Source organism: Eptatretus burgeri, chromosome 12 (assembly GCF_056783735.1).
Source record: "Eptatretus burgeri isolate ZD-2024b chromosome 12, Ebu_testis_v1, whole genome shotgun sequence".
Lineage (NCBI taxonomy): Eukaryota > Metazoa > Chordata > Myxini > Myxiniformes > Myxinidae > Eptatretus > Eptatretus burgeri.
The window spans coordinates 92453305-92465159 of NC_140972.1; the positions used below are offsets into that span (position 1 = coordinate 92453305).

The following is an 11855-nucleotide window of genomic DNA, read 5'->3' on the forward strand; positions in this document are numbered from 1 at the left end:
CACACAAAAAAATCGGGACCATCGGTTTGGCTGGGGAGCGGGGGCCCAAGGTCAAAGGGCGCCCCAAACTGTAACTTTTTGAATTACTGTTTCGGAGTGATTTTACTTTACGCGATTCGAAAGATCTCGCTTTTACGAGCATTTTGATACCAAGATCAGCCAAATCGGACCACTACAACCTGTGATATGGCCTCTGGAAGATTGTGGGGCAGCTGGGGGCGCCCAAATTTGGGGGGCCCCTAAAATGGGCACCGATGGAGCCCCAGGTCTAAAAGTTGATATTTTGAGTTTTTTCACCCAATTGAATAAATGACCAACATATGGGGAGAAAATTAGGTATTAGTGTTGGGAGGGTGTGTACACGTGACATGGAATGCCCCTATTATTATATTTTGTGTAATTGTAGATGAGCTTGCCATGCTTGCAAAAAGGTTTCTTCCTGGGCTGCAAGGAATGATGAAATCCCAAATCCTTTTTGTCCGAGCAGAGCCGTCGCTGCAGTGCCCTCCACTCAGCTCCGTAAAGCCTGATCTCGAGGCTCAAAATGATGGAGAGTCATCTTCCGATGATGATCTGGATGATGAGAAAGGTCAACAGTTGTTTGATTTCACTTTCAAACAATATTTCCACACAAAAGGTAAGACTCTTGTCACCCTGTCGGGCATTATGCACGTGCCCAAAAGTGTGCTTGCTCCAAGACGTGTAAATGTATTTGATGGTTTTTATTTCCCTGATTATATTTGGACTTTTTTGTATGTAAATAAATATTCCCCCCTTTTCTTGGTGAGTATTTTCTATATTTTGGTTCATTTTCCAGTGGACAATGCCTTACTCGGAGTTGGAATCCATGACAGCAGTGGTTCCCAACCTTTTTAGCAGTCTCGCGTAGCGAACGCTGCTCTAAGAACGCTCGGCGTTGTTGTTGTTGTTCTTCTTCTTGTGAAGACAAAACCTTTATATTCGGACTCGGCTCTTTTATATACACGATCCGGATCTCCTTAAATACTCAACACCTGTACACATCCTCGCATTGAGGGTGCCTTTTGAGAGCGTCTATCATGAACTTTTAAATATATTCGGACATTTGCTTTAAAGTTTCGAAAAGTTCACGTTACTATTTAAAGATTATTCCATTTAATGTATTGTAAATTCGTAAATACATTATTTATTTCGTAAATACACTATATTTCGTAAATATGTAAATACACTATGACGGGTCTCACTATTGGCTTAATCAAGGCACGTGATGAAATATCGGAAGTTGTTGTTGTTTTATTTTTTTAGCCGACAAAACCTTTAGGACGCTGCTTTTGGACACATTTGTCCTTGTTCAATATACGGACCACCTTGCTCTCTATATTTTTTCCTACGAACCACTTGCCCCCTTTTTCACAACATTTTATAACTAATTTTTATGTGCATATACGTGGAATGCGACACAAAAGTATAAAATGATTGTACAATGTACAGCATGTGACGTAACACTGTGGCAGGCTGCGATGTACGTCATTGTTGAACACAAACTGAAAGTTAATACTTGTATCCATTTTGGCTAAATTATGCCTGGTGTTGGCTTAATGGTTAGAGTGGTGGGCTTGGGGATCCTGGGATCCTGATTTAAAATCCCACTCAGCTGTTCAATTAATACCAGGTGCGATTGACTCTGCCCGTCATCCTTCCGAGGTTGGCAAAATGAGTGCCAGTTTGCTGGTATCCTGTGTCGGAGTGGTGATCCATCCAGGATTGTGTCCAATAGCCAAGGAGACTGCTTCGGCAGCACCAACGCTCTGCACAGAGTATGGTCCCAATGGATGGATGGATCTCGCAAGCATGTGGAAAGTCTTCTCTCAAGCATGTATTCTAATCTCTCAAGCATGTACCAAAAGGTCTTCTGGTTGGTTCTTCGGAGTTCTTAAAGGCTGAGATGTGGATGAAAATGCACTGAGGACAACCTACAGGTTAAACTTGGTCTGTGTGCCAAATTTGGTGGTTTTCAATCCAGTAGTCCTTGCAAAAATCATAAACAGACAAGAGAGATAGCCAGACATCAGATGAATCTTGTTTATCTCACACACACACACACACACACACACACACACACACACACACACACACACACACACACACACACACACACACACACACACACACACACACACACACACACACACACACACACACACACACACACACACACACACACACACGGATACTTTGAGACCTGGAAGGTCTCCAACATTCTGAAACCTGCATATAGAGATGACAACCAACAAACAACACAGGACTTGATATCTGACAAACCCAGCCATTGAACTTGGAAGTTGCTTCCTGAAACACTGGAATACACCAGGTACCATCGAAAACCACCTTGTGGCTGTGCTTTTCTCTCTACGTACAGTGGGGAATTTTTAGTGAGAAATCTCTCTCCTAAAAGGATCCTAACCTATGGGTTTCATCCGTGCTCTGTTCTCCAATGCTGAGTGTACCATTTCATTGTCTTTTGTTGTGACTTTGCTAAGCTCAGGATCAAACTGGTGACATCCCAGACTCCAATTGGACACTAACCACAATGCCCCGAAGTCTTGTGAGAATTCCTTCTTTTTTTTTTAATTTCTTTTAGACCTTTTATATTTTGTTATGTACGTACAAGTTTTATGCACTGAGTGTCCTGAAGTTCAATTTTGGGTTCAAAACTTCATATGCTATGTTCCTTTTAGAAAATTATTTTGCAAACCAGAACTCAAGTTCGAATTATCTGATAATCTCTCTCTTTACTTTTATCTCTGTTTGTCTGTCTCTCTCTGTTTGTCTGTCTCTCTTTGTCTGTCTGTCTGTCTGTCAGTCTCTCTCTCTGACTCTGTCTCTGTCCCTTTAATTGTGATACATTTTTAACAGATACAGATACATTCATATCTCTGTGGGTAGTGCCACATCCATCAACATATTATATGAAAATATAATTTTTTTCCAGTGGGAGTAAGAGCAGGAACATGGAATTTTGCAAGGTTTCCGGCACAGAATGGCCTTACTGTTCAAATGATTTATTGAGATTTTGAACATCTTCCAGTTAATGCTCACAGACGGACACCCAGCTTAACGTCCCTCCGAAGGATGGTGCACTCATTGAGACAACGCTCTGCCCGTGTAACACCAGGTTGACGGTTTATTGTCTGATCGGGAATGGCTTAAAACTGGACAGAAGGTAAAACATCTCTGAGCTATCTTGCCAGCCAATATTATATCTTTATTAATATTTTCAAGTGTTTGTGTGTTTACATTATTCGTTCACGGCCAAACCGTAGCACCTAGAGGCCCCGGATTTTAGGCAAGGTTTTAAGCGACCACATGTTGGTGTTGACGTCCGATTTGAGGCCACCAAAGACCGCTATAAGGTTTTTATATTGGGATGTGGGATCAGGCAGTGCTGCCACCGGCCCACAGACAAAAGGTAACCACCATGAGGCTGATAACTCCGTCGCTTAACTTTCGATGTCCAACACGTCATGAAACTACCACCGGGAAAATCTCACCCAGCTGGGCAGTGCTGTGTAGGTACCCCCTTCCTCTCTGGACAACTCCACATAACCCAATGATCTGCTGTATTCATCACCATCTGTTTGTTTTTGTATTATTAAAAACTTGCTTTTCAAGAGGATTAGGATGGCTTCTGCTTTTCTGTGTTTTAGACAGTGTGGACGGCGAAGATGTAGAACGGACCAGGCATCTCGTGCTGGAAATGTGTGAGGGTGGTGCGGTGACCTGTCTCATCTGCCTCGCGTCCGTCCGCCGTGTCCACCCGGTGCGTGTCCACGTGCACCTCTGCTATAACCGGATGATCACGTGATCGTATTCTTTGCTCTGTGTTTTGAGGAGGTACACCAACATTCTAGCTCTTGCCGCTTTGTGTTTGAGCGGTACATTTGTTTTTTTTCTGTACTTTTATAAGCACATGTGGTCGATGCAGTGGAGCTGTTCAAAGAAATGATGCACACCTGCTGATGGGGTGGTTTATCACACCCACGGGTCGTTGGCTTAGCAGAGCCTATCACAAATGGGGAAAAATAATTGTTGTTTTCCTCCAGTGTTTGTTTTGAATAATTACAATGCAAGGTTTGTTTGTTGGGCATGATCTATTTTGTGGGTGTTTAGTCACCATGGATTAACAATAGCTCTTTGATGCCTTTATTTCGTGTTTCAATTGCTGACCATGCTTGGTTTTATCTGAAAGGGTCCATCTTGTGACGTGTCGGCTATGCCAGCGTGGATTTTCATGATGGGTTTGGTTCATTATTATTTCCTTTTTTGAAGCTTTTTTTTAAAAGTGAAAAGTAATCTTATTTACCTTTGAAAGCATATTGCATTTGTTTTTGCAGCTTTGGAGCTGCGAATCGTGCTTTGCCCCTTTCCATCTGAGCTGCGTCCAAAAATGGGCACGAGATAGTATGGAACTGATGCCGACTGTTCTTTCCCAAAAACACTTTCCAAACCGTACCCAGCCATGGCTATGGTCAGTTCCTGCCGACAGAGATAAGTAGTTTGATGTGTTCGATCAAAACTTGCATCCCGCTGCTTAATTCAAAGCTGTATCTTTCTCCCTGTGTTGTGTGTACCACGTCCAAATATTCCAGTTCGCTGTTCTCTTACACTTGCCGATCATTGTGAATTTGGCTCGACGGACAAATGCTCTTGTCTTGTGAGGTCGGCGGCACCTACCCAAAGTTCATTATGGTCATCATTACCATACTTTTGATGGTATGCTTATTTTTGCCTCTGCCACTGAAGGTAGACGGAGGTTATGTTTTCACCCCTGTTAGTCCGTCCGTGAGCACGATAGCTTATAAAGTTATGGGTGGATTCGGATGAAACTTTAACAGGTTGGGTGTGTGATTCGGACAAATTGACTCTATTCTGGTGAAGATCTGTATCTGGATGCAAGAAAAATATTAAGCGATTCAAAACCATTGTGACGTCGGGCCAATAACGCTATATTTCATGATATCTCAAAAAGTTGTGGACGGATTATGGCAAAACAAGGTGGATGAGTTTAGTAGACGACAAGAACGAGCCGATTCGATTTGGGTTCAGTTCCGGATGTAGATCCAGCCTTTCGGTGGGATGCAATATGTAAACTGCTCAATCTGGCGGAGGTATGTACTGTTCTGAATGTCGTATTTGTATTCAAATCTGTTCACAAGATGTGCAAGTACTGTATGGTAAATAATTAAGTCCGGACATGACAGCTGACTTGTGATTTCCTCCCCCCCCCTCCCTTACCACTCTCTGCAGCCCCAAATGTCGTGCTTCATACCCAGAACCACCACTTCGTTATCACTGCTTCTGTGGACAGGTGGAAGAGCCTAAACCAGACCCATGGCTCACGCCGCACTCCTGTGGACAGATCTGTAACCACACCTTGAAACCTTCTTGCGGTCATCGCTGCTTGCTCCTTTGTCACCCAGGTGGGTCTGTGGATTTGTGCGTTTTATAAAGGGTGTGTGTGTGTGTGTGTGTGTGTGTGTGTGTGTGTGTGTGTGTGTGTGTGTGTGTGTGTGTGTGTGTGTGTGTGTGTGTGTGTGTGTGTGTGTGTGTGTGTGTGTGTCCTGTTTTCACTGTATCCAATTTTTGCAGCGATACCTTCTTCTTTTTCTTTCTTTTTTTATTGTCATTTTTTTCTTCTTCTTTTTCTTCTTGTCTTTCTTTTTCATCTTCTTTGTCTTTTTCTCCTTCGTCTTCCTTCATCACCCCAACTTCTTCTTCCTCTTTTTGGTTGGTCTTTCAAACGTTTTCTTTTTTCCGTGTCTTCCATGTACCTCGTGTGTGGCATGCTCTTTCTAATAAGGAATTGTCTCTTTTGTGCTCAAGACCAGTTTTTTCATCTCTTGTGTTCATCTGGAGCTTAATTGGTGTTTTTTTTAATTTTTATTGCCAGTCTTCACTAAAGCTTTTTTTGCTTCACTGCAGACCTTTGTTTCATAGTGAGGTCGACATCTTCTTCACTATAAGGTGCAGTGTTTATTTTTGGCACACAATATGATTGCTCGGTGTGGCTGCACAGGCTTCGGTCTCAGCCTTTCCGGGGGGTAAATGACAGGGGGTTGGGGGTGGTGTCTGTGTCCCTGTATTGTCTTTTTGTAATGGTTTTACCAGCATTGTTCAGTGATTTGTTTTATTTTATTTTATTTATTATTTTAGTTTAGTTTCGGAGGTAATAAGAGACATAATTAGAACTGCCTCTTTATAACTGCTGGCAGTGATGACTGGGTACCAAGACATCCCGCCTTGATGCAACCCTGCTTTGATTGAACACCTGACTCTGACCCATGACCTTTTAAAAAATTATTATTATTATTCAATCGAATTTAGAATGGGATTAAAAATATTACATTCAAATCAAATGGAAGACCAAATTGGTACAGTCCTGCATTGGAGTAATCAGAAGAACCCAAACAAGTAAATAGCAAAGATGAAGTCACAAGAGGAATCTGGAGAGGATTCACATTTCAGCTGCTACTCCTATACCCTCAAACCCATCCAAGCACAGCCAAGTGAGCCTTGTTAAAAAAAATAACATTCTGCATTCGGAGTACTTGTTATGTGTCAAGTTTCAAGTTTTTCCTTGTTGTGATTTCAGATAGAGGTCCAAAGTTTTTTTTCTTTCCGTTTTTCCAACATGGCTGGCACACCATGTGATCTATAACATCACAATTACAATTAAAACATTCTACATGAGCAGTCGCACTTATGGTGAAAATTTAATCTCAATCCGACAAGCCGTTGTGGAGAAAAACACGAAAGTTCTGTGCAGACAGACAGACAAATGGATCCAAACACAATCCCTTCTCCTTCGGCGAGGGTAAGAACGAAAAAAACGCATGATTACAATAGGGTTCCACTTCCACGCAACTTTCATAAACTGCCGATTAAATTTATGGTAAAGTAGAACAGATGTTCAAGATCCGGTTTATTTGACCTGATTAGCCTTAAAGCAAGAGTTGCATTTCGCGAACGCTTCAGTTCATCGATTTGAATGATTTGTTCTCATCAGACGTTCTCTCAAACACGTGGAAGGTCTTGCGAGAACAAGTCATTCATGTCGCTCTCACCTTTTGGAACGTCCTTGTAGCGTTCACCTCGTGGATTGAATAGCTGAATGATGCCTTCATCGCAGAGAAGAAGAGAGCAGAAGAAACTGCAGAAAGAAACTTTCAAGGGGAATCGTCGCTTCGATTAAGTGTTTTCAGCGTCGGTTTGACAGCGGAAGCCTCGTTTTCATGTCTTAGACGTGCTGATCCGCCAATCCTATTTTGGTTATGTCAGAGTCAGGTTCAGCTTTGGAGACTCGTCCAAAGCAAATATAACCGCAAACAGCCTTTAAAGATACGTTTGACGATGTATCAGCTATATGAGAGATGGTAGGATATATTGGCTGCTCCATATTAACGATATATCAGCTGTTTAATTATTTTTTTCTTGTTTAGTTTCACCCCCCCCCCCTCCACTCGACCGTTTAAAAAGTAATAATACTATTTTTTTTTTTAAATTGGTATAATGTCTCCATGAGTTACAGCATGTCTGATTCAAGGTCGTGTTGATGCACATGGTGAAAACAGAAAGGTGAAAATGGCATTTGTTGTTTGTCAAATTCATTCCCCTTTTCACCATGCTAGCACCCTCCCTCTTTTTGTTTCAACCTAGGGGTTTGCTACAGTATTACTGCAGTTTCACTCATCTCACTACAGTGTCATACAACCCTTATCCCTCTCACCGCAGCCCTCACTTCCAAATATATTGTCTTGTATTTTCAAATTAACTTTTGCTTGTCTGAAGATGTAAACTTCTGTGAGCTAATTGCCAATTTCTCCAAAATTTCAAACCATTTGTTAATTGCCACAGAACATCTGCACAATGTAGAATGTGACTTCTAGTCCTCAGCTCTCCATCCGCACCACCCCTCACAAATGCAAAGTCATCAACCCCCCCCCCCCTTCCAAACCCTAAATCTTCAACCTCCAACCCCCCCTCCCTCCCACCACAACTTCTCAACCCCACCCCCAAAGCCTCAACCTCCCCTTCCCAACTCTGTCCTATCTTTCCTTTCACAACCTCAACTCTGTCCTCCCCTCCACACCCTCCTCTGCTCATAAAATCAAAAGGTCATTTCCACATATATATCATTTATACTTATTTATTCATTACTTCATCGAAACAGCGGACTATTTAATGCTTTCCCCTCCCATATCATGCTCTCACCGGCTTCACAAAAACCGTGATCAAAACTGAGCTCCTTCATGTCATGGCCCACCACGGTCTCCTGGCCAACTCACAATCCCACGAAATATGGGGAAACCCTGGGGAACTGCAACTCTCAAGTGACCATGAGCAGCATATAAGTGTACCAATAAACGACCCTAAACCAATTATATTATTCCTGATGCATATATACACACACCATTAAAAGTAAATAATGATGGATGTTTTCTTTCCCAAAGTCATAAGATTCCTAGAAGTCCTCGGGCAAAGACCTTTTATAATGGCACTGGCTGTATGGCCCTGAGTCGGGTTGTTTAAGGGGAAATAGTCAGTAATAACAGCAAGGACCCATGATGCAACCTCTGCGTTAAAAGCTCTGCTTGAGAGAATGCCACGGTTATTTGGGCGGTGTATAGGCAATGGACCGCTGCCTCGACTGCTGAGGCCTATACTGTACATACTGTGATCTTCACAAGACCCGTGACACCTATCTGCTCCAACCTTTCAATATTTGACGATCATTTTAGCAGTCGCTTTGGTCGTTTTACATTGAATGGAAAAACCCATAGGGGAGGGCATGGTGATTGTGAACATGATAGCTCCAAAGATGCATTCAGCGTCGCATATCAACAGCATTGTGGCCGAATGATTTTTCCCGGTTGAGATTGTGGTTGGAGTCAGGCCAGCTGTGTCCAACCAGTGGGTGAAACAGACTGTTACTCATGGATGGACGAACAAGCGTATTGTTGTAATTGTCTTCTGGTGACACTCTCGGGATGCTCTTCATCCACTTTACATAAACCCTAAGACCATGATTTGATTTGATTTTTCAACGACTCTCCCGTTTGCCAGTAAATATGGCATCTGTTTATTTATTTCTTTATATTTGATAAAGGATGTGACTCTCTGCGTGTATTAGATGGGTACTAGTGGAGAGCATCGGCTATATGAGCTATTGCCATCATTGTTTTTTTTTAATTTTATTTGCCATGTACGATTATTATTATTATTATTGTTCGTGTGATTATAATTACAAGAGGTAAATGTCGTTTTTCTGCAGGACCTTGCCCCCCCTGCCCTGTGACGGTTCAGTCTCGCTGCCATTGCGGGAAGGCTACCCCGATGCCCCGTCGCTGCGGACATCGTGCCTGGTCGTGTGGTGCTGTGTGTGAGCACAAACTTAACTGTGGACAGCACTCGTGTGACAAAACGTGCCATCCTGGTATGCTCTTTCTTGACATTCACCTGCATAATGGTATTTGAGATTATATCTGTATCCTAACATTGTCAAGCCATAAATGTACCAGTTTTTGTTTGTGTTTGTGTGGTGTGAATTTTATGATTGGACCACTTTATGTAATAAAGGGAAATATTGGTTTTAGCATTATTGCTGTTATCACATGTGTTTATGTACATACACACTGCTGTGTAAAAGTCTTAAATACATTCAGGAGTTACAATAAATGGATGGTTAGGAGCATCAACAATTTACTCAAAGCCCCTTACTAGTGTTTTCTAGGATTATAACAACATTGTCTTATTAATACAGCTTAGTTTGTGTGAGAAGAAACGAAACTCGTCATTTAGAAATCTTTAATTCACATTGATCAGAATCTACAAAAACTTGAGATCACAAGTCAAAACAACTCAAAGTAAATGAAGCATGAGCAGCCAATGTGGAGTGCTGTAGCAGCCAATGTATCCATCACATTTACCAATCAAATCGAATTAATTTGTCATTGTGTACAGCATTACATAAAAGCTGCAGATTACATGCGTACAGCATTACATAAAAAAAAAAAACAAATGGATCCTCTTAACTTACAGACATATCAGCTTACTTCCAATCATGAGCAAGGTCATGGAATCCATCATTGCAGTTGACAAATCATTCCTTTTCTCCAACATCCTCATCTCAGATCATCAATTTGTATTCAGACCTGGTCACTCTACCTTGAGCATGCTGCTTCTACTCTCCCAACATTGGTGGAGGCCATTCAATATCATTCATGAGATCAGGGCTGTCTCTCTGGACACATCTCGAGCTTTTAATACAGTCTGGAATCCTGTGTTGCTCTCCAAATTGTCTGCCTATGGAATCCAAGGCCAACTCCACTATTGGATAACTTACTTCCTCCACTCCCATAGACAACGTGTAACTCTTGATGGAACCCTTTCTTCTCCTCTCCCTGTCAAGGCTGGAGTACCCCAAGGCCCCATCTGATTCCTAATCTTCATCAGTGAACTCATTGGCTCTGAAAAATCTTCTATCTTTTTGCCGATGACTCCACTTTCCGCCGAGACATCCCTCCTCCTTCTGACAACCAGGCAGCAGCCTCTTCTCTCTCTCTCATCAGACCTTGACAAAATCACAGACTGGTCAAACACTTGGAACATGTCTTTCATTCCCTGGTCACTCACTCTCACTGTATCTCCGAAAGGACCGTTCCGCAAACCATCCCATCTACTTTCTCAACAACTGTCTCAAAGAGGTTGTGTCACTCAAATTATTGGGGCTCACTCTCAGTCATGAACTCTCTCTTGGGCAAACCACATTTCAAAGTTTGTCTCCAAAGCCAGAGGCCGACTAGTCATCCTCCATCGTGTAAAAGTCCTCCTTGGCACACCTGAGTTCCTATCCACCCACAAGGCTTTCATCCACAGCTTGATGGAGTGCTGCTCTCCCATATGGGCTGGCTCTCCTGCCTCACATCTTGCGCAGCTCAACACCGTTGAAACCATGCCTTTCAAGATAATTGGAATCTCCCACGGTGAAGCTGAGTCTGTGGGCCTATCACTTTCCCATCGCATAAAGGTCGGTGGTGTCTTTGTCTTCTTCACCTCCTTTCTGATCTTTCCATGCTTTGTCCCTCCCCACTCCCCCTCTCGTCCTCCCTGCCCCCCCCCCAGGTTTCTACAGGGCACACATGGTCCACCATCAACCCCTTTATGGTGAAATTGCCTAAATCCAGGATCACTGCTCATCTCCACTCATTTCTTCCTTTTTTTTTTTTTCTTCCACATTCTTTTCAATCTCATTCTTAACCCCCCCCCCCCCCAGGTCTTCAATACAGCTGTTCATCACAATCTCAGATCGTCCCACATCCAAAGCCATGATCTTTCCTACATCCGTTAAACCATGTCCATCCCTCCCAAAACTTTGCTTTTGTATCCATCTTGTCGACCCCTTGCATTCTTCCCTAAGCCTCATCGTTCCCTGCATCCCTTGTTTGTCCAGTCTACCATCTTCCTCCACCCTGCTTTTGGCATTTCCCCTTTCTCCTGCTGTTCCCTTTTGTTATGTTGTGTCCTGTTCTGTTCTGTATCCTAGCTCTTCCATGGCCCTAGGCCATGTATTTAAAAATAAAAATAAAAAAAACTTGTCAGGTGGTTCTCGTCATTAACCTCAGGTGTTCCTCTCTACACATCCATAAAGCTAACGCCCACTTTTCATACTGTAGAACACACCGATCAGGATTAACTGTGAGCTTGAAACAAAATGGCTAAGATTTTAAAAGAAGGTCACCATATAATTGTTTCTGCATAAAGAAGGAAAAACATTGAATTAAATCGCTCACATCACGAGATTTTTCAAGTTGTGGTGT

General features: G+C 42.5%; 1 protein-coding gene across 2 annotated transcripts in view; it reads left to right on the top strand.

Annotated features, from left to right (window-relative positions):
* NFXL1 (nuclear transcription factor, X-box binding like 1) overlaps window positions 1-11855 on the top strand; it is a 105302-nt gene that overhangs the window by 25746 nt on the left and 67701 nt on the right. For both annotated transcript variants that reach the window (XM_085848875.1, XM_085848876.1), the window contains exons 4-8: window positions 488-637; window positions 3687-3799; window positions 4374-4507; window positions 5287-5459; window positions 9311-9472. In XM_085848875.1, coding sequence (XP_085705001.1) covers window positions 488-637; window positions 3687-3799; window positions 4374-4507; window positions 5287-5459; window positions 9311-9472 — 732 coding nt within the window. The remainder of the gene's footprint in view (window positions 1-487; window positions 638-3686; window positions 3800-4373; window positions 4508-5286; window positions 5460-9310; window positions 9473-11855) is intronic.